This window comes from Spea bombifrons, chromosome 4 (assembly GCF_027358695.1).
Source record: "Spea bombifrons isolate aSpeBom1 chromosome 4, aSpeBom1.2.pri, whole genome shotgun sequence".
Taxonomy (NCBI): Eukaryota; Metazoa; Chordata; class Amphibia; order Anura; family Pelobatidae; genus Spea; species Spea bombifrons.
This window is the reverse complement of record NC_071090.1, coordinates 691,553-718,304: the sequence shown is the minus strand read 5'-3', so window position 1 is coordinate 718,304 and position 26,752 is coordinate 691,553. Positions and strand designations below refer to the sequence as shown.

Here is a 26,752-nt window from a genome sequence, read left to right as displayed (position 1 = left end):
CGCAGCGCTGTGCACCCTCCTGGTGCTAGATGAAGAATATGAATGATAATTTTATTAGCTGTGCAGAGACAGTTATTAAGGACATTATCAGCCAATAATGACATGGCATAAGCCTCTTTAAACCCTGGGAAGTATGAGCCTCAGGACAGTTGGCGGGTATGTATTCAGCCAATGGCTGGCTAAGCATGATGGGTCTTGCACAGTATTATGCTATGGCTTGGGCACAGGAGCAGCTGAACGCGTCCTGAGGCCGCGCGGACCCTCTCGCTTTCCGTACTCTGTGGAGCTCTGCGTCACGTGACCAGAGAGACGCGGAAGCCGCGGCAGAAGGACAGGAGTGTCAGGGGGTTCTGGGGCCATGCGGGGGAGCGGGGCCCACGGACTGTGAGTGACCCCACAGGAGGAGGGGCTTATAGGCACACGGCTCACCCCTATATACCGCTGGGTATGCTCCTCCCGCTCTGTATCCACCCCATATACCGCAGGGTATAGGCACCCCCCCCTCTGTATACACCCCATATACCGCAGGGTATAGACCTCCCCTCTCTGTATACAGCTCATATACCGCTGGGTATAGACCTCTCAGTATACATCCCATATACCGCAGGGTATAGGCACCCCCCTCTGTATACACCCCATATACCGCAGGGTATAGACCCCCCTCTGTATTCACCCCATATACCGCAGGGTATAGGCACCCCCCTCTGTATAAACCCCATATACAGTTATCTATATTTCCCACATAAAGCTGGGCATCTCCCTAAATTAACACTAAATATCAGTTGGCCATTTTTATATAATACGATGTGACTATTGCTCTGCTGTACATCGCTGTGGTATATGATGGTGCTACTTTAATCAATATATAAATACCAAATGCACAGCCGGAGCATGTCATGCATCCAAAACCCCTTACCCCTAAATCCTGCTCCCTCGTCTCACCCCTGCTTTTAATTTCTATTGTAACTTGATGACGCTTAATAAATAAAGGATATTAATAATAATAATTAATAATATAATAATATCCCATCATCCTTCTATTCATCCTCGGTGTTTAGGTGATTAACATTCGCCATGCCGGGAAAGCTGAAAGTAAAGATTATGGCGGGTCGCCACCTGCCGGTGATGGACCGAGCCAGCGACCTGACCGATGCCTTCGTAGAGGTGAGTTTCTGGGTTAATTGTGTAATGTGCGGAGAGCTGGAAGGGTTAACGTTCCGTCACTGTGAGGATTACGTTAAATGGAAGCTTCGGGAACCGTTTTCACCCGTTATTATCCTTCGCATCCAAGCTCTGACCAAAAGAAAGATAATCTGCCTGATCGCAATAGTCTGCGGCAGCTTAATGTCCTCTCGTTTTCTTGCTTTATCTGTAGGTAAAATTTGCAAACACCACTTTCAAGACGGATGTTTATCCGAAATCTCTGAACCCGCAGTGGAACTCCGAATGGTTCAAATTTGAGGTAATTCCTGGCCGTTTCTCCATCATATGAAAATGACTCGGGGTAAGTAAACCTTTTGCGGTCCTGTAACCCCTGTAACTGCCCCACAGGTGGACGATGAAGACTTACAGGACGAGCCCCTGCAGATCACCGTCTTGGACCACGACACGTACAGCGCCAACGATGCCATCGGCAAAGTGTACATCGATATCGATCCCTTGTTGTACAGCGAAGCGGCGACCGTGATCTCCGGCTGGTTCCCCATATATGACACGATACACGGTAATCGCGTCTAATCCGGCGGCAGCCAAACCCCGGGGGTCTCCTTCAGCTCACTGTCTACTTAATGTACAGACTCCATGCGATAACCCAAGAGCCCCCCCCCCCTTAGTACCAGCGGAGTCATGTGACTGGAGATTTACTGTCACCATATTGTACTTTATTCACATTTCTTTAGTAGTTTCCCAATTTCTACATTAGAATCAAATTTACCTCTGAATCTGTACCAAATGGGGGGGTAGGTGGTCACTCAGACCTGTGGTCAGTGGCTGAGGGTGGAGGGCTTCAGGGGTGGAGGTCCCGTCTCTGACGCACGTTCCCCCCCCTTTGTACCCAGGGATCCGTGGCGAGATCAGCGTAGTGGTGAAAGTTGATCTCTTCAATGACTTGAATCAATTCAGGCAATCGTCGTGTGGAGTCAAGTTCTTTTGCAGTAAGTGCCACAAAACGGGCAAAATGGAGATGGTGACAAAATATTCTGAAACGCTCTGTTACACACTTCAAATCTTAAGACCCTGTTTTTTTCCAAATCACCTTTATTTGCATCTTTTTGGTACAGATGAGAAGTCTTTGAGCTGCAAATAATGAAAAATGTTACTTTTGTTAACGTGCGTGTTTGCTTCGCAGCCACATCCATCCCGAAGTCGTACCGGGCCGTGGTCATACATGGATTCGTGGAGGAGCTCGTGGTGAATGAGGATCCAGAGTACCAATGGATCGACAGGATCCGGACCCCAAGAGCCTCTAACGAGGCCAGGCAGCGCCTCATTTCATTAATGTCTGGTGAGAAAGCGGAGCTCCTGTATATCGGTCAACTTAAAATTCTCAACGGAAAGCTTTGTTCTGCGCTGGCGACGCGGCCGTGACGTTTATCTCTGAATGTGTCCTCCTCGCTCTGTTCTTTTAGGGGAGCTGCAGAGGAAGATTGGCCTCAAGGTTCTGGGGATGCGAGGGAATGCGGTGGTCGGTTACCTGCAGTGTTTTGATCTGGAAGGGGAATCTGGTTTGGTGGTCCGAGCCATTGGAACGGCCTGCACGCTGGATAAACTAAGTAACCCGGCCCCATTTGCTCCGGTGTGTAACTCTCCCTGCAAGGAAATGAAAGAGTAAGTGTGCGTCCCGGCAGAGAGTTTTTCTCACATCCATTCATTAGATCCAGATCGTTTTATTTCTCAGATCATGTGTATTATGTGTTTCTTTTTTAAATATATAAAAGTGTGTCGTATCCCTGAGACACAGTCTGGCTCCTGACCAGTAAAAGTGTCACAATTCATACTTTTATACGAGATTCTTGGGGCATTTTGTGGGGTTATTGAGATTCCATCTAACACACAGAGGTTTTCACGTTTTGTTTTGGTGTCCAAGAGCTGCTGATCGCTGCACCCAGAGCAGGTATAACCCCCCTGGGTTGGTTTCCTTGGTTTGCGTAGATGGCATGTTTTGGACCCCCCTGTTTCTTCTTTTTCCGGGTCTCGACACCTGTCTGCTCTCCGCTTGCACGTGTCTTATACCTAACAAACTGAATGAATAGACTGTCTACCTCTTCTCTTCTTGCATGTTTCTAGGAGTACGAAACCCAACACTACCCCAATCTCACCCAAACCTTATTAATTATCTAACCTTTGCCAGCCTCTTCTCTGTACTTGTTTTCTCTTTTTTCCCACCTTCCGCTACCAACTGTCTCAGGTCTCCGCTGGTGCAGCCGCCAAGCCACGGGTATCGCTCAACTCACAACAGCCCAATTCACACAGCTACCGGCTCACGGCTCACTCAGAACTTCTCTGTGTCAGTTCCCACTCTCATCTACACTGGTACGAGACCACTCAGACTCAGGAGCTGGGGAGAGGCAGGCCGCAGGCAGTCTTACGGCAGAGGGCAGACAGGCAGGGAGTTTAGGCAGGTACCATGTACTTCATGCTGTATGGGCGCTCTGTTCTTGCTATGCAGCTGAAATGCCCCATGCAGGCATCACCCCAGCCTTTTGCCTATGTCCCTTCTATTGACACTGCACTCAGACCATGAGCCCCTGGTACAGTAAATACAGTCCTAAGAAATAATTTGTGTCGATCCATTGACAAGATAACACGAATACACAAGGATTTGGGGTTATATATCGACTTTCGGCATTCCTCCCTGGACTTTGAATTCTAACCGCTTCATAAAATAATCTCAAATGATTTTCCTGCCCCGTTTAATAGGATCCCTCCGGGGATGTAAGGAGTGATCTGTGTCAATAGAAGCAGCATTTTGGGTGACAGGTAGGTAGTATGCGGCGCTTGGCATGATACGTTACCCTGCCTTGGCACATGGGTGATGTTAGAGGATAAGGAAACAATCCCTAATTCTGATATTAATGCATTTTTTTTCTTGGCTGCATAAACTGTGACGGAATCTCACATTTCTGTTTATTAGTCTCTGCTTTTTATCCCCCTCTTTGTGTTGGCTTTACTTGTGTTTCGTTGCGTGGACGTGTCCCGGAGGTCAGCGGCTGGAGTGATAGGATTGGAACGCTGGACGCTTGAGCCAGATGCTAGTGGTTTTGCGGGGTGATGTCCCCTCACTCCCGTCCGTCCCGCCATCAGCCTGATCATATATACGGAGGGATTATTTAATCTGTGTCCACCTTCTTCTGGCAGGGCTCCCTTCAGTGAAGAGCTTTACCCCAATACTCACTCATCAGGACCCTCCACCCCTCTGAAAAACCAAACCTGTTCCTTTTCACCTTCCAAGTCTTACAGCCGACAGTCCTCCTCTTCTGACACAGATTTAAGTTTGACACCTAAGACTGGTAAGGGGCATCCGCTCACTTTTTGTTTGTTTTTTCTGTTGTATTTTTTTTTATATTCATGTTTCTTTGTCCCTTCATCCGCAAGTTATCAAAATTGTGTTCACAGTAAAGTGCGTTAGCAGCACGGGCTCCGCGATCTGTTAATAAGGTAATTCCTTCATGGAAAGGATACAGAACCTCGGCCGCCGCAGCTGGGATTCTGGATAATAACCCCCTTACCCCTATTCACACGGCATACAGAGCTCCTGCCGCAGCCGGGGATTCTGGGTAATAACCCCCTTACCCCTATTCACACGGCATACAGAGCTCCCGCCGCAGCCGGGGATTCTGGATAATAACCCCCTTACTCCATAATCACACGGCATACAGAGCTCCCGCCGCAGCCGGGGATTCTGGGTAATAACCCCCTTACCCCATAATCACACGGCATACAGAGCTCCCGCCGCAGCCGGGGATTCTGGATAATAACCCCCTTACCCCTATTCACACGGCATACAGCGCTCCTGCCGCAGCCGGGGATTCTGGGTAATAACCCCCTTACCCCATAAACACACGGCATACAGAGCTCCCGCTGCAGCCGGGGATTCTGGGTAATAACCCTCTTACCCCATAATCACACCGCATACAGCGCTCCTGCCGCAGCCGAGGATTCTGGGTAATAACCCTCTTACCCCATAATCACACGGCATACAGAGCTCCCGCCGCAGCTGGGGATTTGGGGTATTTACCCCCCCCTTACCCCATAATCACCTGGCATACAGAGCTTCCGCTGCAGCTGGGGATTCTGGGTAATAACCCTCTTACCCCATAATCACACCGCATACAGAGCTCCCGCCGCAGCCGAGGATTCTGGGTAATAACCCTCTTACCCCATAATCACACGGCATACAGAGCTCCCGCCACAGCCGAGGATTTGGGGTATTTACCCCCTTATCACATAATCACACGGCATACAGAGCTCCCACCACAGCTGGGGATTCTGGGTAATAACCCCCTTACCGCATAATCCCCCGGCATACAGACCCGCAGCTGTGGGTAATATCTCTGATCATGTATAATTTGCACTCTGCACGTGTTATCAGATAAGCAGAGACACGTGGAGGTCAGGGGCAAGCTGTTAATATTCCACGCACTGATCATTGAACTTATTATTGAATTGAATACGATACATTTTAACGTCTGGTCACTGGTTTTATTTGGCCCCTTGGACTGGATCCCCTCGCTCGTAGCACTTTAGTCCCACGGTGGGCTGCGGTAATTCCCGTTTAAACCAAACTTTTATTGCTGAGGAGCCGACTGCGAATAAAGTGCACAATTTCGATAACTTTCCATTCTGTTTGCTTTCATGGTTCTGTTGGTTGTGCCACGTGACCCCTATGCGTTTCTCCCGTGGCATTCATTACGCAGGCAGTATATATCTGTATCCCTCCCAGGAACCGTTATCTTTTTGGTTTTGTTTTTTTTTATTATTATTATTATTATTATTGCTTTTTTAATATTTTGATTTCTCTTCTATTTCTGTTCTTTCCGCATCGCCCGAACCTCCCATCCTCTCTCCGCTCCCGTCCTGTAACAGCCCTTACCCACCGGGGGACAAGGATGTTCGTTTGCCCAAGCTCTCCTGCACTCTTTTGCGAGACCCCATTTGTCAGTCAGTCCTGTCGCCCCCCGGTGGGGTGTAGTGCGACCCCTCTGCACCCCAGACACACCGGCCCCGTGCTGCGGAAGTCCATCTCATTGAGTGACGAGCTGCTCCTGGCCGGTAGGGACGGCCGACACTTTTCTCCCCTCTTTCATGCCGTTTGCTCGATGAGACTTCACAGACCCCGCATGCAGATCTTAAATCGCGGGACTAACGAGTGATTCTGTGTAAAAGTTTCTTAAAACCGTGAAAATGGCCGTTTTAAAACTGCAACATCATTGAGAATAATTACTTCTTTCTAATTTATTAGACTCCTTTAGAGGGGGAGGGGCAGCCTCCGTCCCCTCCTGAAAAGCACCTTTATACCCAACAAATGCTGAATGTCTTTATAACACTACTGGGCGGTTATTCCATGCGTCCACCACATGCTCCTAATTCTCTTTCACTCTTTTGTTATTTCTCCCTATTGCAAAATTGAAGCCCCGATTCCTGTCTTTTTTATGGGATTTAAGTGAAAAGCCCGGGGGGGTCGTCTTTTAACCACGTTGGCAGATTTGGTGGCGGCGTCGGAGCTGTTAAGCCGCAGAGGATACAGGGTCCCCATTGTACTTCTGCTAGGGCCGCACTCCCCCGATGGGCTATGTAGCCCCTCTTTTCTTGGTCACCCTCCGAGGAGAGGGCCACTAAAGTCTAAGGAGACAGCGGAACCTTCGGGGTCCCGGCTTTCGTATAGTATGGGGGCGTCACGGTGTGTGACTGTCCCTTTAATTCTCGCTTTGGGGTTCAGTCCAGCCTGGTGATGTGAGGGCCGATCTCTTTATTAACCCTTTATCAACACGCCCCCTAAAGAGCGGCTTTGAAAACAAGAATGCTTTAAAAAACAGCTCTGGATCGGTGACTTTATCTGAACCGTGTGTTTGGTCGACTTTAAGTCTAAATACGTTGTTTTCTGTTCTCGGAAAACAGATCTTTCCGGATGTTGCAGTTTTAAAATAAGTCCCTAGCTGATAACCGCTTAACACACGCGTGTAACACGCAGCAGGACCCGGCCCATCCGTGTGATGATAGCACGTTGGTTGTGTTTAACTCCTCGGGTGTCAGAAGGGTGTGTGACACGTGGCAGTGAGCGAGCTCCCCGGGTACCCCGGACTGCTCCCCAAACACGCTGCATTATCCTCTATTATAATGACACACCATGGGAAGCTGCAGCTTGGACGCTTGCCTCTGGAATTGGCGTACGTTACAGGCAATCGCGTGGAATCTCATCATTCTGCGGCAGTTTGGGCAAAAGGAAAGACGTATCACAGAATGTTAGCTGTAAAAACTGGACTCGTCTCCCGGATCTATATATTTGTTTTAATAAAATGTAACAATTTGATTAATTTACACGAATGTCCGAAAATGAGCCGGGACCCCAAAAAACAAAAGTAGAGAGCTCCGAATTTTCTTCTGCATTTCTGCTCTCTCTCTCTCTCTCTCTCTCTCTCACGCTCGCGCTCTTTCTCTCACGCTCGCGCTCTCTCTCTTACGCACTCTCTCTCGCGCTCGCGCTCTCTCTCTCGCGCTCTCTCTCTCTCTCTCTCTCTCTCTCACGCTCGCGCTCTTTCTCTCACGCTCGCGCTCTCTCTCTTACGCACTCTCTCTCGCGCTCGCGCTCTCTCTCTCGCGCTCTCTCTCTCTCTCGCGCTCGCTCTCTCACGCTCGCGCTCTCTCTCGTGCTCGCTCTCTCACGCTCGCGCTCTCTCTCGCGCTCTCTCTCTCACGCTCGCGCTCTCTCTCTCACGCTCGCGCTCTCTCTCTCACGCTCGCGCTCTCTCTCTCACGCTCTCTCTCTCACTCTCGCGCTCTCTCTCTCGCGCTCGCGCTCTCTCTCTCGCGCTCGCGCTCTCACGCTCGCGCTCTCTCTCTCACGCTCGCGCTCTCTCTCTCACGCTCGCGCTCTCTCTCTCACGCTCGCGCTCTCTCTCTCACGCTCGCGCTCTCTCTCTCACGCTCGCGCTCTCTCTCTCACGCTCGCGCTCTCTCTCACTCTCTCTCACGCTCGCGCTCTCTCTCTCACGCTCGCGCTCTCTCTCTCACGCTCGCGCTCTCTCTCACTCTCGCGCTCTCTCTCACTCTCTCTCTGCCGTAAGTGAGGGCGAGTGTTGGCACTAAACTAAAGAGACAGGTGGCGCGCAGGAACAGCCATGCGTGCAGCTGCATTATTTAACACATTGGGGCTTATCTATAAAACAGGTGATTTTTATGCAAAGTTTCTTATTCATTTGTAATGTTATTAATGTTGTCGTGGGGATGTTTTAGTGATTGGTTGCCATGGTGATGAGACCACGTTTCCCGATTCCGCACATTGCTTGTAAAGTACGCACTCCGGACGCTTTCAAATATTCCATGAAAAACCCCGAAGAAGGTTAAAGGCAACGATTAAAAAAAAAAAACACCTATAAAGCCCACGCTCCCGGTATGTGATCAGGTTGAAGTGAAGGAATTAGCAGCCCTGTAATCCGTTCAGCCCTGTAGTCAGCGCTGATCGGTTGGCGCGTTTCGCTTTTCATTTCCCGCCCTCGGCTTTGGCCCCGCCCCTCCGCCTGTGTCGTGATACATTGTTGCCAACGCTTTACGTCTCCGTGGCAACGCTCCATTATTCCTCATTCCATAACTAATAGAAAATGTACCGGAAAGTCTACGCTTGTTAGTTAAGGGTCGGCCGCACGTTAGAAAAACCCCGGTAAGCTTTGGGTTTCGCCGGCCGGGACGTGTTTTTTTTTGGGGGGGGGGTTCCGGTCACCGTTAAAATAAATGCCTGTCCTGAATAAAAAAAATCAATAACTAAAATATTGTGTTAATCTAATGAAATGTCCGACTCGTTTTACACGTGTCCGGTGCCATGACGCGTAACCCGCTGTGCGCCGTGAGCACGTTTTGTGGTGTGTGCATGCGCGACAATGTCGTTTTGTCGGTGAAGTTTATTGGAGGAGAGGAACTCTCCAGTTGCTATGGTCCTTGTCGTCCACACGGCAACCAGTGACCAATGATTTGTTAAGCTTCATACCCCCCCCCGGGTACAGATTCGCAGACTTTTACCCCGTAGACGTTGGCGTGTGTCCGGCTAGAAGCCCCCCGTGATCTCCGGAGATGGTGAAACGCGTTGGCACATTCTGACTCCTCCATTGTCCCGACCTCCTCGCTCCCCCCTCTCTCTGCTGGAATACACGATATATATCGCTGCTGCTCCGGACCCCCATTGTTTTGTGAGCAGTTGTCCCATTTTTATGTTTTGCTGCCATTATTACTGTCTGGTCGGATAATCGCAGGACCCCCCGGGGGTCGAGCAATGGACGCTCTACAATGTTCCCTCATCCAGCCGCCGCTTTGAACCCACCTAGTCCCCCTGGGGGGTTTAGCCTACGGTATTTTGGGGAACGGATATCCCGGACCCGGTCCTTTTCATTCAGGAACGTTCCGACGGGTTCTGTAGAAAGGGCAATTCTAGAAGTGGAGCAAAGAGGTGGTTTCCATGGCGATTGCTCCGCTTCGTACGAGAATTGCTGTTTAGACATAACCCTGTGCGTGTTCCGTGTACCGGCAAGTGATTGTAAGCTCTTCCTCCAGTAGCCGTAGCCGACCACCAGTCCTCGCACCGGCATATCCCTGCTTCTGGGCTAGGGGGGCTTAAAACTGCGCATGCATAAGGTGGCCGGTGCGAGGTGCGGCTCCCTGCTTGCCCAAAAGGCCGTTAGACAGACGCGGCGCGCGGTGACGGAGACCAGCTGACGGAGACGACCGGCTCTTCTATTGCGCGACCTTTGAGTTATTAGCGTTAAATGACACTTCCGGCTCCTGCTCGTAGAATTACAGCCAGGCTTTCGGGTCCCGACGGCGGCGCTCAGGGAGGTGAGGAATGGCGTGGAACGCGATGGCTGACTTTATCTCTGTGATACTGCCCCCTAGGAATGGGAAGCGGCAGCGCAGGAAGAGATGGAGGGGCATTTAAAGGCCTCCTGAGGCAGCAGACGCAGACCGCGCTGGAGCAGAGGGTAATCGCTCGTTGTGTGTTTGTATCGTCACAGATCCTCATACACAAGTAATGATGTCATTGTGTACCGCGCTGCGGACTATGTTTGCTTCTTATAAACCTGATACTAAAAGTGCTGCCATGTGTCCCGTTTACATGTTTATTCCTCCCAGGAGTTCCCGTTTTTCACTCTCACCTCCTTCCCCCCGGGATTTCTCGTTCACGCCGGCGGGGTGGTCAGCGCGCGCTCCGTCAAGCTTCTGGATCGGATTCACAATCCCGGTACGTGTTTTCTTACGCGGCGCTCGCGACATGCGCGTCAGTGGGTCACATTTATAGAAAGAGGCACCATGCGTGGCAGGAGGCTGGGAGGCGGTGGGGCGTGGCAGGAGGCGGGTCAGCAGTGGGGCACTTCAGGAGGCGGGGAACCGGGTGTGTCAGTGGGAGGGGCACTGCACGTGTCAGGAGGCTGGGCGGGGCACAGGGCACGCAAGAGAGGCAAAATCTCCCAAAACACTGGGCACTGTCGGAGGTGGTAATGCCCCGGCGTGGGGTTTTATATCGGTTGTGCCGCGCGTTTCGATGCTTCCGGGGTATCTGCCGGTTTTTGGGGTCGTTATCACTCTCGTTATTCCGTAATATTCCGTAATGGTGCGAGATGCCGGCAGCCCTGATCTCAGGGGCCGTAGCGCTTCAGAAAAGCTCTTTGACCCCGCGTGCGCCGACGCGTTCCTCTGCAGGCTGCGTTTGGGGGATTTCTATTTCTTCTGATTATTTTGTTCATAAAACTGATGCTTCCACCAAAAAGTAGACGTTAATCGGCGTAAAAGCGGCCAAAATGTTCAATTCTAATAAAGTTTCTCCATTGTTGAGAAGGTGATGTATCCCAGCATGCACCTGGCCCCCTTTTTTCTGATTGGCTGCCCTTTAACAAGGTTTTCTGGCCTGTTTGGACGCGGGTTACCTGCCGCCGTGGTCTCTGCCGGGTAACGTTGTTTCTTTATACCGGCGTTCAAAGAGCTTTTCAGCAAAATCGAAAATCTCATAAAAATGTAAGGAGTTTTACACTAAATGTTAAAGTTCACAAAATAATACACTTTGGCCATAACTGGTGCCGGTTCTTCCAGATCATTCCAAACTTTTATTAACTGTGCTGTCTGTTGTTGCAGTTTCCGTGTAAGCTGTGCCTGCGCGTGTCTCTCTGCTCCTCTCCCCTCCTCTCCCCTCCTCTCTCCCTTCCTCTTCTCTCTCCCCTCCTCTTCTCTCTCCCCTCCTCTTCTCTCTCCCCTCCTCTTCTCTCTCCCTTCCTCTTCTCTCTCCCTTCCTCTTCTCTCTCCCTTCCTCTTCTCTCTCTACTCTTCTTCTCGTCTCTCCTCTCCTCTTCTTTCTCCTCTTCTTTCTTTCTCTCTCTCTCCTCTTCTTTCCCTCTCCTTTCACTCTCTTCTTCTCTCTATTCTTCTCTCTCTCTCTCTCTCTCTCTCTCTCCTCTTCTCTCTTCTCTTCTCTCTTCTCTATCTTTGCTTCTCTCTCCTCTCTCTCCTCTCCTTTCCCTCTCCTTTCCCTCTCTTCTTCTCTCCTCTTCTCTCTCTCTCTCTCTCTCTCTCGCCTCTCCTCTCCTCTTCTCTCTCTGTCTCTTCTCTCTGTGTCTTTCCGCTTCTGTAACTGACCCACTAATTTGCTGTTTTAAACTCAGCCTTTGTCGGGATTATGGGTAACACCAGATCTTACAAACTGCTAGACTGGAATTGTTACACTTCAGGTATATCATCATCCTTCCGTGTAGATCGTATGACGGCGAAAACTATGGCAGCTCAGTGAAAAGTTTAGCACTGCGGCCCCCAACGCGGCCCCCAGACCCGATTCCTGCATATTTTCAAAAAATTGATCGAGGAGAAAAATATAAATTATAAAATGATGACCCCCCCAGGCAGACCCCCCCCCGGGCGGTCACATTGATCCCCAAACATTCCCGAAAGCGGAAAAGGAATATGATAGATTTTTCCCGTTTTGTATATTCCAAGGAACGTAACTTTATGTATCTGACGCCAGAGCGGAACGCGGCGGTCGCTGTGATCGCGCGTCGTTACCGGTTTACTTCCTGCGCAGGAACAACAAACTTTAATAAAAAATAATGGCGTCTCAGCAAATTTCTGTTTCCGTGCCGCTGCAAATCTTTTAATGCCTCCTATTCTGTATGCGATCCCTCGGCGTCACGCTGACATTCCCGGGGTAAGACGGCTCCTTTCACCCATTGTCCCGGGGCAATGCGGCCGGGGGCATCTCCGCCGCGGTCACCGCTTGGCAGCCGCGCAGGCATTTCATCAGGCAGCCGACACGCCGGGAATTTCCATGGAATGTATGTTATAAACAGGGTCGCCGGGGGGTACTTTGCCAGGATCGGGGGCTTTCTGTCCCCTCTCGGGGGGTTTTCTTTCTATTGGTGCATTGAAGTAATACGGGGGGCTCTCTTTCTATTGGTGCATTGAAGTAATACGGGGGGCTCTCTATTGGTGCATTGAAGTAATACGGGGGGCTCTCTTTCTATTGGTGCATTGAAGTAATACGGGGGGGCTCTCTTTCTATTGGTGCATTGAAGTAATACGGGGGGCTCTCTTTCTATTGGTGCATTGAAGTAATACGGGGGGGGCTCTCTTTCTATTGGTGCATTGAAGTAATACGGGGGGCTCTCTTTCTATTGGTGCATTGAAGTAATACGGGGGGGCTCTCTTTCTATTGGTGCATTGAAGTAATACGGGGGGCTCTCTTTCTATTGGTGCATTGAAGTAATACGGGGGGCTCTCTTTCTATTGGTGCATTGGGGTCCGCTCACTAATAGTTGAGTTGAAACAATGTAGCAGTGACCCAGTGGACCCCGATGGTGCGAGCCGTGTACGTTTTCTGTGGAATCCGGTAAATCCGGGAAACCTGTTTACAAAACAGTCTCCGTAAAGCGGTTACTTTCCTAGCGTGTCGGGGCTGGCATTGACCGCGTGTGACCTGTGACTATTGCTGCTTGACGTGTTTTTTTTCGCGTTTACACAACAAACGTTTGAGAGATCGTTATCGTCAAATTCCGATTGGATTTCAGTGAAAAAACAAACAAAATAATCTCTGCTAACATCACAAACAAGACCCGGCCCCCCGTAAGCCCCCCGTTCAGTCTATTTCGGGTCTGTCGATGAGCGCGGCCGGCCCGGCGCGGCCCGTTCAGTGCTTCCCGTAGGACGTTTCTTTGTGTCTGCGTTTCAGTGAGCTGCCATGGTTTTCTGTATGTGATGCCACGATCCGCGCATGCACTAGAGTACCCGTTAGTGGCTGCCTTGCCGAGTGCACTCAGCTTTGCTTTTGCCGGGGGTTAGAGGCGTCTCCGTCTTCCTGCTTTCTTCTCGCTTGCCTCGGGACCCCCGCCGCTTGTGGCCGGAGTGTGCTGCTGCGTTTAGTGACCCCCCCTGTTTGATCCGTGTCTGACGTGGCAGGTAAGTCTCCCGTCCTCCTGTCCGCGCTTTCTGTCTGCACAGCTATGAAAGTTGTAGGTTGCAGATAAAATTCCTTGTCGATCGCATTCGCTGCTGCGAGCTTTAATAGCACGACATGCGCAGCACCCGTGCATTGTGGCAAATGGTATTATTTTGTACTGAGCGTGGCCTTTTGGTAACGTACCTGCTGAAGTCGCTTGGTATTTTATGTATGCTGAGGGACCCGAGCCGAGGAGAAAGTCCCCAGAACGTTGATTTATGCACCTGCAATTTTCTGATATAACGAGATTTAGAGCGCAGCGGTCTTATTGACGTTGCGGACTCCGCAGAGGCTGCGATGATGTTTCTTGTAAGCGGGGAGAGCTCTGCGTCCCCTAAAAAAGCCCCCCCGATTACCCTGCGTATCAGAAGATTGCCGCTGCACGAGTCTGACGGGCTGTATGTAGAGACCCGTGATGATGTAATAATGCAGAAAACACGCCGGTACCATAGCAGACGTCTGCACAGAGCGGCGTGTTTGTAACACGTGAGGCAGAGACCCTTTCTGCGTCTGTACGCGCTCGCACGTGACTCGTGGTTAGTGTATGGAGACCACCGGTTGGAGCGCATGGCCGGTCGGTGTGGATACCGGACGAGGGGTCCTAAGTTTTTCTTTCTCCCCTCTTTTTCTTCAGATGAACCGGAAACGCGAGACGCCTGGTGGGCAGAGATTCGCCAGGAGATAAAGTCTCACGCCAGGGCCCTCGGGTGCCACGCTGTGGTCGGCTACAGTGAGTCCACTAGTATCTGGTGAGTCCGATCACCCGTGTGCGCCGCCACGCGAAGGAGCGGAGACTCGGCGATTTGCTGCATGCAGATTATACATGCGCTGATGCCGTGAAAAGAACACGGAACGTGTCTGCAGCCCGGAACCGCTGGGATAAAGACACCTCTGTGCTGGGGCAGGGGGAGAGCGTCCGGGGCGCGTCCCGTGATTCAAATATACTGTTACTGGCCCTCTGCCAAAATAAGCCATAGAACAGCATTCAGCGGGCTCTGTTCCCAGGAGCTGACACTCTAAAGGCAGCGAGGTGCGGGCAGTTGGGTTGCAGCCACTTGCGTATCGGTGGGAGCTGTTATTGCAGAGCCCCCCGCGTTACATGCAGGTTCTGAAAAGAGCTGTGCGTGTAGTGCCGATACAACGTGTCCTTTGCGTGCGTTGTGCTTTGCGTGTGTTATCGATACTATCTGTCCTTTGCGTGTAATATCGATACTACGTGTCCTTTGCGTGTATTGTCCTTTGCGTGTATTATCGATACTACGTGTCCTTTGCGTGCGTTGTGCTTTGCGTGTGTTATCGATACTATCTGTCCTTTGCGTGTAATATCGATACTATCTGTCCTTTGCGTGCTGCGTGCATTGTGCTTGGCGTGTGGTGTTAACCCCGTGTTCCCTCTGTTTTGCAGCGAGGAGGTGTGTATCTTGTCGGCCTCCGGCACCGCAGCCGTGCTGAACCCTCGCTTTCTCCAGGATGCCGGCACCGAATGCTGTTTGGAACAAAGGTTGTCTGGGCAGCCCGGCTTCTTGATAGGGTCAGACAAGGGAGAGGTTGATTTTTACCTTCAGAACCAGGATAGTTGCCTCCTTTTAGGGTAGGTTACGCAGGACCGGTCAGGGCTCAGGACACGCGCTTAACCCGTTCCCACTAACAGCCGCAGAGGTAACCCGTGCCTGCGCCGCGCGGACCCGGCCTTCCCTTCTCAGCGTTTGGGGACATTTAAACGGGCAGTTCCACCTCCTCGTCCGCAGGGTGGGTAAATAATACATACGTGTGCATCGACAGCCCGGGCTCCGTTACGGGGAGTAAAAATACTTTTTAGAGCTTTTCTAACTCCAAGTCATCCAGCCTCTGCCCGGTTAGTCCGCTGCTTCTGCACCGAGGTTTTCATTTCTGAGGTTGCCGTTGCGCATGATCGTTCAGTAATCCCCCGACTCGGTAAACCTGTCGGGAACAGTCAGGCAGCGGCTTAATTCTCCTAAATCATTCTCTATTTTTTCTTTAATGGTCCCCCGGGGTATCACCTCCCGAATCTGCCCTAGCGAGCGGGGGTGTCTCCACTGTCCGGATCCAGCGTACTTATTTTGCGTGCCATAAGCGGGGGTCTTTGTGTAAGTCGGGACGCTGCCTCTTTAAATACTACCCCAAATCCGACACGTTTGCCATTTACACGACTGATAACGCCACAAAGTAAAAACACGTGTTCTCAAACGGAACTAACATACATCATATGTAACCAGCTGCGTGGAGCATGCGCGTGTGAATGAGTACATCGTAACGGTCGCCGATTATAAAACGTGGTGAATGCCGTGTCTTCTAAACGGCGCGTCTTTTCAAATCTATGTTAATCTGTCGGGTTTTACAATCACCCTTGTATATAATCTTTATATTAATAATATAATAATTCCAAAAAGCCGGAGCGGCTCCTCGGGCCCCAGCCGGCCGGCACGTAGCTTGGGGGCTAATGATTATTCCCCAAATCAGTCACCCGATCGGTGAAATTCTCACGTTTCTGTGTCTGTAATTTGTTGGGTTGAAAGAATGTTGTGATGCGGAATAAATTGCTGTATAATAAGAGCCACAGAGGGTAACAATGCTGATGAGGGTTAAATGTCAATTTTCCCTTTTTTTGCCGCTAATATATACATATTTGTGGCTATATCTCCTTCCCAGGGCCCAATGTTGCATTAATTTGGATTTTATTTAAAAAATATATATATACATTCAGAGACAAAAGGGCTGCAAAAATGATTTTAGTGAACGCGGGTAATGAGAGGGGCAGAGAAATGCAAGTAAATATAATAAAACGTAAATAAATATAATAAATAAATATAATAGATCAATAAATAATAATAAAAGAATTGATTCTGGTTCTTTGGTGTTTTCAGCCAATCAGAAGGCAGCTAAATGTTGATAATCACTATTATTATAATGATATTATATTATATTATTGCAGTCCTTTATCAGCAGTAAAGATAAATTACCCCGTAACGCCCTCTTGTATGACGTGCTGGACTGTGTCGCCCCCTTGTGGCCAGCGAGTTTCCTTCTGATTGACAGTCTCCAGGCTTCGCTGCGCTTTCTCATACGTTAAACATGCGCGGCCGTGATATGTTTTCGCTTCTCCCGTGATCAGGCCTGAAGACGGATCCCCGCCGCCGTGCGCTTTTTGCCACATCCCTTACGATGAGCTGAACATGCCTTTCCCGGCACATCTGACGTTCTGCTACAGCTGCCACAAGCACAAGGTCCCGGACGTGCTGTTCACCACCATAGATCTGCCGGCCGACGCGCCAGTGGTGGGGAAAGGCTGTCTCATTCAAGCAAGGTGAGTCCTACAGGTATCTGCCGCGCGCCATGCGTGTTACCGGTGCACGGTTATCGCTCACACCCGTTCTCTCTGCCGCCAGGTTATGTCGGCTTAAGAAGAAAGGCCAGGCGGAAGCCAACGCCACGGCCGTCAGCAACCTCCTGCCGTTCATGGAGTACGAGCTCCACACGCAGCTCATGAACAAGGTGAAGCTGAGAAGCATGAACAGCCTGTTCGGCCTCCGCATTCAGATCACCGTCGGCGAGAACATGCTGCTCGGGCTGGCCGTAAGTGAAGACCCCCAAACCACATAATGGTTCCAAACGCTCTAGCCCACCCCAGAACCTTCAAACTATTAAATAGAAGTAAATAGTCATAGGAAATGTACACAACGACGGTCGCGCAGTACAGGACTCGCTCCGGGACCCGGTGGTCCCCGTCCGCCTGCACAACGTATAAGCAACGTATCTGCGGTGGTCGGAAAACTCGGGATGCGCAGTATAACGGCAGTGAATATAAGCTGAAATCCTGTTACATTGTTACATTATTACATTATAACAGTGTATACATTATTACATTATAACGGTGTATACATTATTACATTGTTACATTATAACGGTGTATACATTATTACATTATAACGGTGTATACTTTATTAAATTATAACGGTGTATACTTTATTACATTGTTACATTATAACAGTGTATACATTATTACATTGTTACATCATAGCAGTGTATACATTATTACATCATAGCAGTGTATACATTATTGCATTATATATACTATTACATTATATATATATATTGTTACGTTATTTATATATATATATTATTCTATATATTGTTACGTTATATATATATATATATATATTATTCTATATATTGTTACGTTATATATATATATATATTATTCTATATATTGTTCTATATGTTGTTACGTTATATATATATATTCTATATATTGTTATGTTATATATATATATATTATTCTATATATTGTTACGTTATATATATATATATATATATATATATATATATATAGTTCTATATATTGTTACGTTATATATATATATATATATATATATATATTATATTATTCTATATATTGTTATGTTATATATATATAGTTCTATATATTGTTACGTTATATATGTGTATATATATATATATATATATATATATATATTCTATATATTGTTATGTTATATATATATATTATTCTATATATTGTTACGTTATATATATATATGTATATATATATATATATAATTCTATGTATTGTTATGTTATAAATATATATATATATATATATTATATTATTCTATATATTGTTACGTTATATATATATATATATGTATATATATATATATATATATATATAATTCTATGTATTGTTATGTTATAAATATATATATATATATATATATATATTATATTATTCTATATATTGTTACGTTATATATGTATATATATATATATATAATTCTATGTATTGTTATGTTATAAATATATATATATATTATATTATTCTATATATTGTTACGTTATATATTCTCTATATATTGTTACGTTTTATATATATATATATATTCTCTATATATTGTTACGTTTTATATATATATATATATTCTCTATATATTGTTATGTTATATATATATATATATATATATATATATATATATTATTCTATATATTGTTACGTTATATATATTCTATATATATATATATATTCTATATATTGTTATGTTATATATATATATATATATATATATTCTGGGAGTCGCTGGTTAGCGTGTTGTGTGTCCAAGTGTATTCCAGGTCATGTGTAACCAACGTGTCCGTGTTAGTCTGCCACAGGCGTGTACCTGGCCTCGTTACCTGCCCCTGGAGGGATCCAGATTGCCGGGAAGACCCCCAGCGACGGGGCTTCGGAGCAGCACATCTCCCACGTGCAGAAGAAGATCAACGAGACCATCGCCAAGAACAAAGAGCTTTACGAGATAAATCCCCCGGTAAGCCGCTGATAAATATAAACGACCCTGTCGCCCGCTTTACCCGATTGTCTGTCCCGTTCGGGGGGCCGCTGCGTTGTTGCTGACGACGGGTTCGCGTGCCGGCAGGGATTCTGTCCGTCCGTCTGTCTCGCGGAGGGATGCGAAGGTCGCTTTCAGTCGTTACTCGTTGGGATTCGTCTCGTTTTATTCCAGGAGGTGTTGGAGGAAGCCGTCGGGTCGCCCATTCCGGAGCCGCGCCAGAGGTCACGGCTGCTCCGCTCGCAGTCCGAAAGCTCGGACGAGGTGGCGGAGCTGGATTTATCGCATGGGAAAAAGGATGCGTTCGTCTTGGAGGTAAGGAAGCGAACGGCGTGAATGTAGCTTTCATCGGGGAGGAATTATCTCAGCGGCCACGAAATGCCCTCATTTGGAACCGACCTTCGCTGTTTAATGTTTCTGTTAGATCGATGACACCGACGCCATGGAGGACGTGCATTCGCTGCTCACCGACGTACCGCCTCCCCCAGGTGAGCTGCGCGGACCACCCAGACGCGGCCGTTCCGCCCTATGGGGTGCAATAGTGACCCCCTCGCCCCCCCCCCTGTAATGTGGAGGTCTGAAAGTATTCGTGGCTGTTATTTGTGTCTCTTAGAGGTTTGTGAATTCCATTCGATTTTATTGTCTTTTCCTTTTTAGGGTTTTTTAGCTGTAACACGGAAATCATGCCTGGAATCAATAACTGGACGGCGGACATACAGGTGAGGAGCGCGTGCGAGCGGGTCGGGCCCCACAACGCCTCCCTCTTCTGACATCATCAGGGAACGTGACGTTTGTGTTTGCCTTTTGATGTCACTTTTTTAGTGTTATAGATGTAAGGCGCGATTCTGGTACAAAATCACTACGGCAACCACTGGAGCGGAGCGGTCGCCATCAGCTGGATAATCGGCGCTCTTTCTGTGACCTGTCGGGAATTAACCCTTTGTTTCTCGCTGCAGATGTTTACGTCCGTCAGGGTGATCCGACTCCCCAACATGAGCCTAACGAACCCGACGCTCAATAAGAGTTTTAACGACCTCTGCGAGAATCTGCTGAAGGTAAACTCTGTGTGGGCAGAGCGGGGCAAATATTACTGTGTGGGCCGAGCGGGGCAAATATTACTGTATGGGCAGAGTGGGGCAAATATTAAATGCTGTATGGGCAAAGGGGGGATATTATGAGCATTAATTCCATTTGCCAGCCTTAATTACTAAGCATCTGATTATACGCGGAGTTTGTACGCTGGGATTATACGCTGAGTTTATACGATGAGTTTATACGATGAGTTTATGCGTTGGGATTATATGCTGAGTTCATACGCTGGGATTATATGCTGAGTTCATACACTGGGATTATATGCTGAGTTCATACGCTGGGATTATACGCTGAGTTTATACGCTGAGTTTATACGATGAGTTTATACGATGAGTTAATGCGTCGGGATTATACGCTGGGATTATACGTTGCGTTCTGTCTGTTTAATAATCCGCCGCCGTTGTCTCTGTTTGTGTCTCAGAGTCTTTACTTCAAGCTGCGTTCGATGGTTCCCTGCTGCCTCTGCCACGTGAATTTCACGGTCTACGTCCCGGAAGACGAGTCCATTCAGGTCAATCGTTTCGTTTTATAGAGGAGAATCTCTGATGGTGATATCGAGTCGGCCGAGGGTATTAGCCGCCGGGGGTTATGTGTCCTGGGGTATTAGCCTCCGGGGGTTATGCGGCCCTGGGGTATTAGCCGCAGGGGTAATGTGTCCCAGGGTATTAGCTGCCGGGGGTATTAGCCTCCGGGGGTTATGCGGCCCGGGGTATTAGCCTCCGGGGTTATGTGTCCCGGGGTATTAGCCGCCGGGGGTTATGCAGCCGGGGGTATTAGCTGCCGGGTGTATGTGGCCTGGGGTATCAGCCTCCGGGGGTTATGCGGCCCGGGGTATTAGCTGCAGGGGTTATGTGTCCCGGGGTATTAGCCGCCGGGGGTTATGCAGCCGGGGGTATTAGCTGCCGGGGGTATGTGGCCTGGGGTATTAGTCTCCGGGGGTTATGCGGCCCGGGGTATTAGCCTCCGGGGGTTATGCGGCCCGGGGTATTAGCCGCCGGGGGTTATGTGGCCCGGGGTATTAGCTGCCGGGGGGTATTAGCCGCTAGGGGTGGGTATTAGCTGCTGGGGGTATGTGGCCTGGGGTATTAGCCTCCGGGGGTTATGTGTCCCGGGGTATTAGCCGCCGGGGGTATTAGCCGCCGGGGGTATTAGCTGCCGGGGGTATTAGCTGCCGGGGGTATTAGCTGCCGGGGGTATTAGCTGCCGGGGGTATTAGCCGCAGGGAAGGTCGGTGCAGTAAGCGAGGTAGGACGCGCGGCGGGATCGCTCCCCTTCCAGCGAACTCATCTGTTTCTTGTACCCGTCTGCAGGTTGCCGTCACCGCCGTCGCGATCAGGTTCGACAAACAAAACGCGTTGCAAGGAAGCAGAAGCAGAGCGGAGAAAGCGCAGACCCGAGGTGGGGACCCCGCATGCTGCCGTAACGCGCATGTACGGTGCAGATACTGCGTGGGATCCGCGGGGCAGGGAGGCAGCAACTAACCTTTTCATAAAGAAAATCCGCGCAGACTATTTCTTCCTTTAATTAAATTCCCAGATCCGTCGCCCCGCGCTGCCGGCACTCCGGTAATCTTTTACTAAACAAAGCCGTTTGTGTGTTCGGTCTGCGGGCTCTGATTCCGCGCATGTATCGCGTGGCGGGACGTCTTGGTAGAATGAACTCCTTAAAGCATTTTGACGGTTTTATATATATTGTAGTTGTTGAAAAGGATGCCCCGTGGCCCGGACGTTGGGGGTCCGCCCGCCCGTCGGGGGTCCGCCCACCCGTCATTCCATTCATTGCCAAATGCGCGTGGGTTTTTCTTCCAGGTTCTACGGACACCGAGGATCAGCTTCAGTTCTCCATGGAATTAAATTCGGATTCTCCGAGCTTCCAGCCCTTCTCTCCGGCAAAAGGTGAGGATTTCATGGAAATGATTACCGGGCGGATATCCCGCGTCAGCCACCAGGGGGCGCTCCGTCATCGCGTTCCTGGGGTCTTAGCTTTAAATGCAGTTAAATGTTTATTTTTAGCCGGACGTCGCTGATCCTTTACAGAGTCAATTGCTGATCCCGCGATGTTTGTTTATAACAACGCAGATCAGGGACCCCCGGCAGCGAGTGAGCCTGCGCATGGTGCCCCCGACGCGTCGGACTCTCCCCCTCTCCTGACTGTAGTGTAGGAATATTTGGGGTAACCCTCAGTGACCCCTCCGCGCCGTGTCGCCTGTCTATCTGTTTGTATCGTGTCACTGATACGCCGGCCGCCCGCTGCTCTCTAACTCTCCGCCGTTGCGTTGTTTCACTGCAGATTTCCCGGATCGCGCAGGATCCACGGCGGGGGCCGCGCAGCGAGGTGAGTGGGCCGCGCAGCGAGGTGAGTGGGCCGCGCGGCGCTCTTTTCTCCGCAGACCGTCTCGTCAGAAGAAGCGTCATCCATCGATGTGTTTTTTTTCCTTTTTTTGTTGTTTTTTGTTTGTTTCCCGTTTCCAGCCACTTCTGTTGATTTGGGTTCCTTTGCAGACAGATGCAGCGGCTGGATAGAGCAGATTAAAGCGAGAGCTCACATGGCGAGGCGCGGATCGGTTAAGACAAGTAGGCAGCTCTCCTTTCTCGCTTGCGATGATCGTTTCAGATCCACGGCGGTGACGGCTGGAGCTTCCTTCTCATTAATGGCTACCGAGATCAAAAGCGCCACGTTAGCGGAGTGTGAAAGCTGCCGGCCCCTCGTCACCGCGTCGACAGAACGCGCCTTAGGTGACGTTCCCCAAATCTCACCCGTCCAGGGTTCGGGTGCCCGAAACGCTAAACCCGGACGATAAATGGTTAAAACCCCCGATTGTTCTGGAATAACAGCCGAGAGATCTTTAAAATATGTCTCGTCCAGTGAAAGGGATCGATAGCACCAAGGCGTCCTGTCTGCAGGGTCCCGGTGCGTCGCGCATGCGCATTCCCACAATGCACCGCAAGCAGAAAACGGGGAAATGTATCAAGATTGAGAACGGTCATCTTATACGCATGTTGGATTAACCCTTAGAGCATGAAACTAGTAACATCAAGCTGTAAAGCGCCCAAGGGGGCCGAACGCAGCCCGCGCACCTCTCCCGATTCCTGCACCAGTTGGAAAAGTGTTAGAAAGGACAGAGCGTTGCTGGAGATAGATTTCTATTTAATTTCCTCCTGGTGGTCTTTTGCCGACCCCCCCCCGCAGGGGACTCCGTAGCTTTAAATCATGGGGGCTCTGTTTGGGCGAGAAATAATTTAAAGATACAATTATTGCAATTAGAAATAATTAATAAATAAATAAAACCGGTCAGTTACTGAACCCCGGCATTACATTTCCATTGGTTGTCAGCGGTTGCCGTTGGTTTCGGGAGGTTCGGGGGATTTTCAGACTCCCGGCAATCTCCTCGATATTCGTTCCAACTTTCACACTCTATGAAACGCGATGATCCTTCCGCCCGATGACAGAAATCCCGCCATCCTTTTCTCTCCCTCTTTTTTCCTAGTTTTTCCTGTTTTGTCGATTTTTTTCTGCTCTCATTCATGATTCTTTTTGCAGGAATGTGTTTTTTCCCCCCCCGCCATCTGCGCATGCACGCTCTCGCATGACCCTCCTTCATTCACTCGCTCTCTAATGATGCCACACGGCCCTGCTTCACCGGTACCGCGTGTGAATGTGGCCCCCGATCGCTGTGTATCTCGCAGCCCCCGTCCTTTGCCCCCCCCCGGGGGTCTCACCGCTTTGCTTTCCTTTCAGCCACGTCGCTGGAGAAGGCGAGTCCGCTGGCCGAGGGGCTCCTGCGGCACCGATCCGCCGGCGCGGTCCCCGCCATCACCGTCGTCAAGATGACTCCTCTTTCATTCATCCCCGGGGCCAAGATTACCAAATACCTCGGGATCATCAACATGTTTTTTATCCGAGAAACCACGTCCCTGCGCGAGGTGAGAGACCAATCACAGTGATCCTCGGCCCCGTAGACCACCCCGCGGAGCCCCCCGACCCGCCTGAAGCTGGTTTCATTTCACGTTTTTTTGCACGTTTTTAGGAGGGCGGAGTCAGCGGCTTCCTGCACGCGTTTATCTGCGAAGTGTTCGCCATGGTCCGGGCGCACGTGGCGGCTCTCGGGGGGAACGCCGTGGTGTCCTATATCATGAAGCAGTGCGTGTTCATGGAGAATACCAACAAGAATCAGGTGCCTTACTGCATTGTGTAGATAGGGAATTATTTATATCGCTCTACAGATCTGCCCCATCCGGCCCCCGTCTACTCTGCCAGTCCTTCCATCCCGTAGAGACTCAAACCTTAATCAGTCGTCGGTCTCGTCTTAGATTCAGGAGCCGTATGTCTATCCCGCGCATGTTTAATACCCTCACTGTATTACCCTCTACCACCTCTGCTGGGATTCTGTTCCACTTATCTACCGCCCACTTTGATATAATTGCATGATACCAGCGCCTGGCTGAGATCTGTTAATGGTTTCGTGTAGTTTAGGACCGGGACGGGTGGTCAGAGGGTCCGCTGGTGGCCGGGACGGGGTGTAATCCTCTGCTCTCCTCCCCGCAGGCGCAGTGCCTCATTAACGTCAGCGGAGACGCCGTGATCTTTAACCGCGAATCAGAACTGGAAGCCGCGGCCGCCGCCACACACCCCGCGCCTCAGGGAGACGGCGCCACATGAATCCGGCGTCCCGCGTGCCGGCGCCGCGTGTTGCTTTCAGTGAAAGACGCTAATGGCGCCGATCCGTGGCTCCGGAACGTGTTTTCCGCGTTATTTATCCTCGCATGCGCGATGCTTGTGGCCGCCGCACGGTCAGCCGGTGAAACCGCATTCATTTAAACGGCGCCCCGGGGAAGAGCGGTAATCCGCCGCCGGACTTCTACGCGCCCAACCAGCTCCTCGAATGCAACGAAATTGGAATAAAATATTTTTTCTCATTTTGTAAATATTTCACACAAATATATTCTTGATAAATTATCACTGAGTGGCTGGCGTTGCCGCGGCGATACCCCGATGTACTTCTCTGTAGCGTGTAACGGCGGCTCCCCCGCTTCTGTGAAACGCCCCGCCAGGGACCCCCAAACCCCGGCAGCTTAAAGCGCGATGAGGAGACGGGAAGCGAACCGCGTCGACCTCCACTCGTCCGTCAGATGGAGCCGCGCAGCCGAGTACAACAGCGGCAATCCCGGGGCCCCTCGCCATCCGCTCCCTGACCGTATCCGGCCCCAGAGCCGGCGGGCGGACAGCCCTGGACTGAGATGGAAATACCTGGAACGCGTCTGTTTGTTACAGCGAGGGCTCCACGCAGCGCCTGCGCAGTAAATGGTCTGCTGTGAGGAGATCGTCCGCGGGTTCCGAGCTGCAGGTGGCGCTGTCGCTTTAGCACCTTGTGTTACAATGTAGCGGACGGGAGATAATGGGGGGGCAGGGGGGGTTCTACCTCGTAGCCGGTTCTAGGTCTGCAGAAGTGAAATAAAACGACAGAACGAAGCTGAAAAAGCGTTTTCTCTGATTTTGTGTCGTTTGCTCCGTGATCTACTGAGAAACCCAGGAGATCGGCCCCCATCCGGCCCCCGTCTACTCGCCCGTTTCTCCTGCTGTAAAGACTCAAACCTTAATCGGTCGTTGGTCTCGTCTTAGATTCAGGAGCCGTATGTCTATCCCATGCATGTTTAATACCCTCACTGTATTACCCTCTACCACCTCTGTTGGGAGGCTGTTCCGCTTATCTACCACCCTCATGGTGAAGTAAAACTTCCTTATGTTACATCTAAGTCCCAGAGCCTCTTAGATTCAGAAATTAAAGTTAGGTGACGCGTAAAGGGATGGGGAGAGAGGCCCTGGGGATTGGCTGAGGCCCGGAAAGTTATTTTGGTTTATCCGTTAGATTTGTCCAGCCGGCTCCTCCATGGCAGAAACGCGTCGGGTCCTCAGCGCAGTCAGGAGTCTTTCTGCGGTCGGGGGGGGGGCGACGCACGTTCATGGCGGAAAAATCCTGTGAGCTGACTGCGTCGGGTAAAGAGAATACAAATCTATTGAAAGAAGAGTTACTGAGAGGGTGGTCTATAAATGGAAGAGTCTTCCGGCAGAGGTGGTAGAGGGTAATACAGTGAGGGTATTAAACATGCATGGGATAGACATACGGCTCCTGAATCTAAAACGAGACCAACAACTGATTAAGGTTTGAGTCTTTACAGCAGGAGAGACGGGGGGCCGCCGGGGCCACTAAATGGTACCCCCCCCCGGGGCCACCGGTCTCGTCCGCATCATAAAATATTAATCAGTGTTTAATAAACGCGCCGGGGATCAGCGGACAGCCCAGCGGATCGCCGCCTCCGACGGGGGATCCCTGACATTTACATTCACGATGAGCGCGCTCTGCAACGGCTGCCGGGCGTTTCCATAGCAACAACCCAGGAAATGTGCCAAGTCAGCGATATTAAAAAAAATGGATTGGTTGCGTCGTTTGCCGTAATGAAAGCGAATGGCGTCCCGTCGCTCCGGTTGTCGCTGTCCTCCTGTCTGCCGGCGGCTGTCAGCCTGGGGGAGGGGAAGGCGCGGGTTCTGTTAACGCTCTCGTATAGTGGGGGGCAGATCGGAGTCGGGGTCACCATGAGCCACCGGCATAAATTTTCCCATTGTTACTGATGGGGCTTTTACC

At 50.1% G+C, this 26,752-nt stretch overlaps 1 protein-coding gene across 4 annotated transcripts; it reads left to right on the top strand.

Moving 5' to 3' along the window:
- The first annotated feature begins 321 nt into the window (after positions 1 to 321).
- On the top strand, positions 322 to 25,068 carry C2CD5 (C2 calcium dependent domain containing 5). Of its 4 annotated transcripts, XM_053464151.1 has the most exons (29): positions 322 to 445; positions 1,052 to 1,164; positions 1,376 to 1,462; positions 1,552 to 1,723; positions 2,058 to 2,153; positions 2,348 to 2,503; positions 2,628 to 2,826; positions 3,407 to 3,616; positions 4,357 to 4,508; positions 6,085 to 6,270; positions 10,099 to 10,184; positions 10,336 to 10,444; positions 14,313 to 14,427; positions 15,084 to 15,179; positions 16,812 to 17,003; positions 17,086 to 17,272; positions 18,835 to 18,999; positions 19,195 to 19,335; positions 19,445 to 19,508; positions 19,678 to 19,739; positions 19,977 to 20,075; positions 20,534 to 20,623; positions 21,423 to 21,510; positions 21,921 to 22,007; positions 22,402 to 22,446; positions 22,584 to 22,685; positions 23,851 to 24,035; positions 24,140 to 24,286; positions 24,658 to 25,068. In XM_053464151.1, exons 2-29 carry the CDS (start codon positions 1,075 to 1,077, stop codon positions 24,769 to 24,771), a joined length of 3,522 nt encoding a protein of 1,173 aa, XP_053320126.1. In that variant the 5' UTR covers positions 322 to 445; positions 1,052 to 1,074; the 3' UTR covers positions 24,772 to 25,068. The 4 variants fall into 4 exon arrangements, with proteins under 4 accessions (XP_053320126.1, XP_053320124.1, XP_053320123.1 ...); XM_053464149.1 differs by lacking the exons at positions 322 to 445; positions 1,052 to 1,164; positions 1,376 to 1,462; ... (4 more) ...; positions 3,407 to 3,616; positions 22,584 to 22,685 and adding an exon at positions 2,854 to 3,112 and having other exon boundaries at positions 15,084 to 15,269; positions 22,402 to 22,467; XM_053464148.1 differs by lacking the exons at positions 322 to 445; positions 1,052 to 1,164; positions 1,376 to 1,462; ... (3 more) ...; positions 2,628 to 2,826; positions 22,584 to 22,685 and having other exon boundaries at positions 3,147 to 3,616; positions 15,084 to 15,269; positions 22,402 to 22,467.
- Positions 25,069 to 26,752: the final 1,684 nt, after the last annotated feature.